Genomic DNA, 7,518 nt, shown 5'->3' on the forward strand with positions numbered 1-7,518 from the left:
TGGTGCATAGGGAGATTACTGATGCCATAGACAGGAGTGTCAATTGGTAAAGTCAACAACAGGAGTCACTGTGCACTTACTCCTCATGTAGGATCTCTGTCCTTAATGTGCTGTGCATTGAGATTTAATGCTATAACGAGTACTCAAACAATATATTTCACTTTGTGTTTCTATGGGGGTGCAAACTGTTGAAATCTTTACTTAATGCATACTAAACTGATCCTCTGTAAAAAAAAAAAAAATTATCAACTCCCAACTTGACTCTCACTGGGATTAAACATGACAATAGGTCTGATCTGATTTCATCATCATTTAAAAAAAATCATCTATTATTCCTCACTTTATGTTTCTGTATGGAAGCAAACTGTTGAAATCCTTACTTAATGTATACTAAGCTGATCTTCTGTATATTAAGATAATCGAAAATGAATCTTGATGTGAATGGAAGGGGAGAGGGAGTGGGAAAGGGGAGGGCTGTGGGTGGGAGGGACGGTATGGGGGGGAAGCCATTGTAATCCATAAATCGTACTTTGGAAATTTATATTCATTAAATAAAAGTTAAAAAAAATAAAAAAAAATTATATTAAATGTTTTAGTTTGAATATCTAAAGCTGAAATATATAGACAATAAGTCAAAAGAATGCTTATGTCCAGTAAAGTGCCTTTGTTGATGACTGTTAAAAAAAAAAAAGAAAAGTAAATATTACTAATATGCAGCAGTACATATTTATTATTTGCAAATGATTCAAAGATTACAAGGCCCATTATTAAGATAACAACACATGTGAATTATGATTTAGCAACATAGAGTGTAAAGGAAGTTACATATTTATATTAAAAATACACATGCAAATGCATAACAGTCTCTCTCAAGCGCTCACCATACACTGATTCAGAAGCAGGAGGCATGAAGCTGTAGCAGTTTGAATATACACAATATACTGAAATCTCTCAAGCATAAAAACTGTACCTAATTTGCCATAATAGTTTCTTTCTTCAAGTATTTGGATCTGAACTCAAGCAAAGAAAATAATGAACACCAATGATTTTCATACTATGAAAATATAAACAGGTTAACAGTTGTAAAAATCTTGAAAAATATGGAGTTTATGAGAATGAGAAAGGCATTTCATAAAAAAGGGCATAGTGGATCTATTTCATTGGGGCTGTATTTGTTTTTTTAATTTAAGATCTCTGTCTCTTTTTCTTTCCCCTCCCTCTTTGTAACTCTGCCTTTCAATTAAGTAAGTAAACCAGTCTTTAAAAAAGATGGACAGATATGGCTGCACATACCCAAAGGAATAGATACACAAAGGGAAAATGTCGGATACATGCACTCTCCAAGTGCAGGATTTGACTGATACAGAACAATCCGTGGTAGGATGACAGCTGCACTGCAGTTATTTTCAGATCAGTGGCAACCCTCATTTCCACAATCCAACTTGTGAAAGTTAGAATTTAGAATTCTTTTTTCCCATTCAAGGATTACCTGAGCCACATGTACTGAAAAGGAACTAAGAGGGAGGGACTTCAAGCACATGTAGTCATCATTCAATTTCAAACAAAGTCAGAGCTTTAAATGCTAAGGTTAGTCTGAATGATATCAGGCCCTTTTAGCTTCTTAGGGAATATCTTTATTTTTTAAGAAAGCTTTTATTTAATAAATATAAATTTCATAGGTACAACTTTTGGAATATAGCAATTCTTCCCCCCATACCCACCCTCCCAACCCCAGGTCATCCCACCTCCTACTGCCTCTCCCATCCCATTCATCATTAAGATTAATTTTTAATTATCTTTATATACAGAAGATCAACTCCATACTAAGTAAAGATTTTAACAGTTTGCACCCACATAGACACACGAAGTACAAAGTAATGTTTGAAGACAAGTTTTACTATTAATTCTCATAGTACAATTCATTAAGGACAGAGGTTCTACATGTGGAGCAAATGCACAGTGACTCCTGTTGTTGATTGAACAATTGACACTCTTATTTATGATGTCAGTGATCACCTGAGGCTCTTGTCATGAGCTGCCAAGGCTATGGAAGCATTTTGAGTCCACAAACTCCGTCAGTATTTAGACAAGGTCATAAGCAAAGTGGAAGTTCTCTCCTCCCTTAAGAGAAAAGTACATCCTTCTTTGATGGCCCCTTCTTTCTACTGGGATCTCACTCACAGAGATTCTTCATGTAGATCATTTTTTTGCCACAGTGTCTTTGCTTTCCATGCCTGAAATGCTCTCATTGGGTTTTCAGCAGCTCTATGTTTTTTAAGAATTATAATTCTTGGGGCCAGTGCTGTGGCGCAGTGGGTTAATGCCCTGGCCTGAAGCGCCAGCATCCCATATGGGTGCCGATTCAGGTCTCGGCTGCTCCATTTCTAATCCAGCTCTCTGCTGTGGCCTGGGAAAGCAGTAGACGATGGCCCCTGCACCCATTGGCAGACCAGAGGAAGCTCCTGGCTCCTGGCTTCAGATCGGCACAGCTCCAGCTGCAGTGGCCATCTAGGGAGTGAACCAATGGATGGAAGACCTTTCTCTCTGTTTCTCCTTCTCACTGTCTGTAACTCTAACTCTCAAATAAATAAAATCTTTAAAAAAGAAAGAATTATAATTCTCTATACACAGCTGCAAGTAAAGCCAGAACAAGCCTGTGACAACATCTGAGAAAATTTGTACTATGAGGTTCCTGAGTTAAAGGGATTTAAGTAAATAGATGTGGTTGATTTCCAATGAATCTTTATTTACAAAAAGAGGTGAATCTTTTTTATCAGAATATCTTGCATGCATGTTATTACCCATTTTACGGATACCAATGTGTGCCACACCACATTTTTCAAGTGGAACTTCAAATAAAACTTTCAAATGTTTAATTACAAAATAAGGTTTCTTTCTGCTTTTTTTCTTTTATTTTTTAAGTAATTCAAAATTTAAATATGATTAAGAAATTTTATTCTTGACTAGGGTAGAATTACCAAGTCTTTAAGATTTTCAAACATTTTATGGTATCTACAAATCTAAGCAAGATGATAAATAGTATACCTAATTCATATTTGGGAATTTTGAAGAAGTCATTTTATTCTTTAGCTTTAGATGTGTATCATTTAGTACCTTGATCTGCCTGTTACTGCTATATATTCATTTCATAGTTTAAAAGCTTTGAAGTATTGCCAATATAATTTGTAACCATTATTGAAGGATTAGAAAACACAGATATAGTAAAATTAGATTGCGTATGATTATGTCACTCAGCAATGATGACTGTGAAAGGACTGTCTTTACGCATTGTCTCAAATATCCTTTTCCTTTACTCCTTAACTCATTCCAGTAATTTCCACTCCCCTGACCATTCAAAATTTGTTCTCTCCAGGTTGACAGTTATTTTTATAAAATTGGAAGTCATTTCTTCAATGTCATTTAATATAACCTGTCAGTAGTATTGTTCTCAACAGAAAACTCTTCTCCAAAATAGCTTCCTCATTTGTCTTCCAAAATATTTGTATCTAGGGAGTTATTTTAGCTCATTTGTCAAATGTTAGTTGGTTGTCATTGTGTGTGTTCATTTCTGGGGTTTCTATTCTGTCCCATTTGTTTACATGTATATTTTTGTTCCAGTACTAGGCTGTTTTGATTACAGCAGACCTCGATTATGTCTTGGAATCTGGTATTCTGATGCCTCCAGCTTCGTTTCCGCTTAAAATTGAGTAATTGGGGTCTTCTTTTTTTCCATATGAACTTTAAAATCAGTTTTTTCTATAATTGTGAAGAATGTCCTTGGTATTTTGATTAGGATTGCTTTGACTCTATCAATTACTTGGGGTAGTATGGACATTTTAATGATATTCATTTTTCCGTTCTATGAACATGAGAGATTTTCCCCATTTTTATGTCTTTTGTTTCTTTAACTAAGGTTTTTGCAATTTTCATTGTAGAGATCTTTCACATTCTTGATTAAATTTATCCCAAGGGCTTTTTTTTTTTTTTTTTTTGCTACTGTCAATGGGCCTAATCTTACAGTTCTTTCTCAGGCACAGAATAGTTCATGTATAAGAATGGCACTGTTTTTTTGTGTGTTGATCTTACATCCTGAAAATTTTCTTAATTCTATTATGAGTTCTAATAGTCTCTTAGTGGAGTCTTTTGGTTCCTGTATATAAAGGATTATATTATCTGCAAACAGGGATAATTGGAATTCCTCCTTTCCAATTTGTATCACTTTGATTTTTTTTTTTTTTTTGCCTAATGCCTGACTAAAACTTTCAGAAGTCTACTGAAAAAATAATAATGAAAATGATCATCTTTGGTTCCAGACTTAGTGAAATTCCTTACAGCTTTTCCTCATCCAATATGATGCTGCCTGTGGTTTAGTCATATATTGCTTTGATTGTGTCAAGGTATGCTTCTTCTATCCCGAATTTTAAGGGTTTTTATCATGAAAGGATGTCATTTTATAAACGGTTCTCTGCATCTATCGAGAAAATCAAATGACTTTATCTTTCATTTTATTGATTTTAAATTACATATTTATTTATTTGCATATGTTGAACTACCCCTGAATCCCTTGAATAAATTCTACTTGGGGTCTTATTGATGTATTATTGATGGATTTATTGATGTATTTCATACCATTTTGTTGAGGATTTTGAATCTATGTCTATTATGGATATTGGTATGTAGTTCTTATTTATTGCATCTCTGTGCTTTTGCAATTGAGCTAATTCTTGTCTCAAAGAATAGATTTGGATTGATTTTATCCCTTTCAATTGTTTTGAATAATTTAAGGATGGGGATCAGTTCTTCCTTCAAAGTTTGATTAAATTTAGGTTGCTGCCTCAGCGGCCCTGGAGCGGGGTTGCCCGGGGGTCCTTCGCCCCTGGCCACGGCCCCCGCGCCGGGGCTTCGCCGCCTCCAGTGTCTGAGCTGGACCGCGCGGACGCCTGGCTCCTCCGAAAGGCGCGTGAGACAGCCTTCCTTTCCTGGTTCCTCAATGGCCTCCTGGCATCGGGCTTCGGGGTCATCTCCTTCGTGCAGAACTACATGGGCCGGGAAGCCGCCTATGGCTTCTTCCTGCTGGGCGGCCTGTGCGTGGTGTGGGGCGGCGCCTCCTACGCCGTGGGCCTGGCCTTGCTGCGAGGCCCCATGCAGCTGTCGCTAGGCGGCGCGGCTGCGGGCATGGGCGCCGTGCTGGCCGCCAGCCTGCTGTGGGCCTGCGCTGTCGGCCTCTACATGGGTCAGCTGGAGCTGGACGTGGAGCTGGTGCCGGAGAACGACGGGACGGCCGCCGCAGAGGGCCCGGACGAGGCAGGACGGCCGCCGCCAGAGTAGCTCCCAGGCCGCGGGCTCCGAGGACTGGGACATTAAAACCTGACCCTTCCTGCGCGCCAGGCTCCTGGTGGTGGTTCGTGTTACCCGGGGAAGGCCGGGTCCGCGGGGCTGCAGCGGCGGAGACACCGGGGCGAGCGCCGTGCAGAGAGAGAGGAGGCCGCCGTGGAGACGGAGCCGCGCGCTGGCGGCCTTTAATTCCCAAGGAGGCCCCGCCCGTGCCAGGGGCCCAGGGCCGGCTCTACGCGTGGCTCTCCCAGTCTTCAGTCCCCCTTCCGCTGTGCCCTGGTGCCGGCGGGCCCGGGGTAGGGCAGGCCCAGGGTTGGGTAGATGGCCTCGGGGAGGGGGGCGCCCGGGCCCAGCCTCTGCAGGTGCGGGTACACCAGGCCCAGCTCCGCGGGGCTGTAACGGATGGTGCCAGGCGCGCACAGGCCCCGCATCACGGGCGGGGGCAGGAAGCCGGCGTGCAGGAGCGAAGGTGGGGGGTCCTCGGGGGACGCCAGGCCCCAGGGCCCCGCGCGGATGACTGAGGTGAACTCAGTCGCAGCGGGGCGGGGCTGCCCCACGGCTCCTCCTCCCCACTGTCCTCCTAGCTGGCCGTCTTCCTGGGGCTGGGGGTCCTCGTTCTTGGCTTGGGGCGCAGGCTGCTTCTCTTCCCCTGGCGGCTCCGGCCCTGGAAGAGAAGGGTTTGGAAGAGCATTGCACGGACACCGCCAGTCTTCCCGGCTGTGGAACGCGCCGCGCGCAGCCGACGGGACCCGGGGTTCTCGGCTAGGAGCAGGCCTGTGCCTCAGCTGGCGCTGGCCACAGTCTGGAGACGCCTTCTTGGTCACGACGAAGGGCAGGGGTTCTACAGGCGTGGAACAGGCAGAGGCCCTGGGCAGCCCTTAGATACTACAGCAGGGGCTGAGAAGCCTCTGCCCAGAACGGTGTTGTCCCATAGAACTTTCCAGAACAGAGCATTCCATGCTAACGGGAATGTTCTAGATCAGCATGCATCCCACAAGGCAGCCACTGGCCACGTGGCTACCGAGCCAGTAGGACTGAGGGCGTAGCTTGCTAAGGGAATGCGCCCTCCCACGCCAGGGGCTTCTGTCGCTGACAGTACGGCTCCCCCAGGCCCCTCCGCACGCCCCTGGGGCTCACCTGTGGGCTCTGGCTCCGGGCTGGGCGCGCCCTTGTGGGTGGCCGGAAGCTGGAAGGCGTCCAGAGGTGTTTGGTCATCCTCGGCTAGGCTGTGGACAAGATCAGGGTTGGGAGCCAGGGGTCCCGGTCCCCCCAGCCTCTGCTCTGTGCGGGTGCTCCTGCCACCACCTCCAGCAGGGAAGGCGGCCCCCGCCCTCGGGGACATACAGGGCTCATGTCCACACCCCACGCCCGCCCCCTCTCTCGAGGCCAGCTGGGTGTCCCCAAGAGACCTCATGCTCATCCGACCTTAGCACCTTCCCCCCAGGAGCCCAGGGCCAGGGGCAGCAGATGTCCCTCCCTCCCTCTCCACGCTGGGGGTCTGTCTGCCAAGATTTGACTGTGGCCGCCGGCTCTCAAGCCTGCTCTGGCTCCCCAGTGGTGGTGAGCCAACCCCCGCCTCCCTGCCTGTGGGACCGTCGCCCCCTCTCCCCTTCCCTCACACCTTACAGAGCCCCCTTGGCTTGGCCCATTCTACAAGCCCCCTAGGGTCTGCCATCTCTTCCTTGGGGTGGGGGCGGGCTCTGCAGGGGGGGGCTCCCAAGTGGCTGTGCTGAGCCCCTGCGGGAGGCGGCGCTCAGCCCCCACCTGAGCACGTGGCTGACCCACAGCACGTGGTGCTCCCCGGGGCTCTTCCTGCTCCCGGCCACCGTGGCCACCAACTGCAGCTACACGAAGCCCCCAGCGCACTGCAGCCAACAGTAGTAACCGGTCACCACCTGGCCCTTGTGCAGCACTGGGCCCGGCCCGGGGCAGGGAGAGATGGGGAGGGACAGAGAGAGAGAGAGAGAAGGCGGTGGGGGAGGAGAGAAGAAGGCAGAGGCGGGGGTGAGGGACACAGAGAGAGCTAGCGGCCGAGACCCTGAGGCAACCGGGCACAAGGCTGCCTGGACTTCTAGGGGTGGTCGGAGGCCCCACAGTACCCCACGCTCCCAACCACACCCTGAGCTGTGGCTCAGTCTCCTGGCTCCCTGTCCCGTGCTGAGCTGAACGCCCAGAGCCGCAGGT

The 7,518-nt window shown here is 46.7% G+C and overlaps 2 protein-coding genes across 2 annotated transcripts; one reads left to right on the forward strand and one right to left on the reverse strand.

The window, feature by feature from the left end:
- Positions 1–1,738: 1,738 nt before the first annotated feature.
- Positions 1,739–5,378, forward strand: LOC100340968 (transmembrane protein 160). Its single transcript, XM_089314224.1, has one exon. It carries the CDS (start codon positions 5,041–5,043, stop codon positions 5,326–5,328), a length of 288 nt encoding a protein of 95 aa, XP_089170350.1. The 5' UTR covers positions 1,739–5,040; the 3' UTR covers positions 5,329–5,378.
- A 146-nt stretch (positions 5,379–5,524) lies between these two features.
- On the reverse strand, positions 5,525–7,067 carry LOC103345785 (neuronal PAS domain-containing protein 1). The gene is made up of 2 exons (XM_089314223.1): positions 6,472–7,067; positions 5,525–5,998 (listed from the first exon to the last, which is right to left on the reverse strand). Exons 1-2 carry the CDS (start codon positions 6,752–6,754, stop codon positions 5,589–5,591), a joined length of 693 nt encoding a protein of 230 aa, XP_089170349.1. The 5' UTR covers positions 6,755–7,067; the 3' UTR covers positions 5,525–5,588.
- Positions 7,068–7,518: the final 451 nt, after the last annotated feature.

Source organism: Oryctolagus cuniculus, chromosome 15 (assembly GCF_051225735.1).
Source record: "Oryctolagus cuniculus isolate XC-2025 breed Fujian yellow rabbit chromosome 15, ASM5122573v1, whole genome shotgun sequence".
Taxonomy (NCBI): domain Eukaryota; kingdom Metazoa; phylum Chordata; class Mammalia; order Lagomorpha; family Leporidae; genus Oryctolagus; species Oryctolagus cuniculus.

What these genes read in the sequence shown, in the direction of transcription:
- LOC103345785 (XM_089314223.1), bottom strand. Translation starts at nt 6,754, where the DNA reads ATGAGCATGAGGTCTCTTGGGGACACCCAGCTGGCCTCGAGAGAGGGG. An exon ending in CCCGGAGCCAGAGCCCACAG is followed by an intron (nt 5,999 to 6,471) that starts GTGAGCCCCAGG and finishes CTTCTCTTCCAG; the next exon opens with GGCCGGAGCCGCCAGGGGAA.
- LOC100340968 (XM_089314224.1), top strand. Translation starts at nt 5,041, where the DNA reads ATGGGCCGGGAAGCCGCCTATGGCTTCTTCCTGCTGGGCGGCCTGTGC.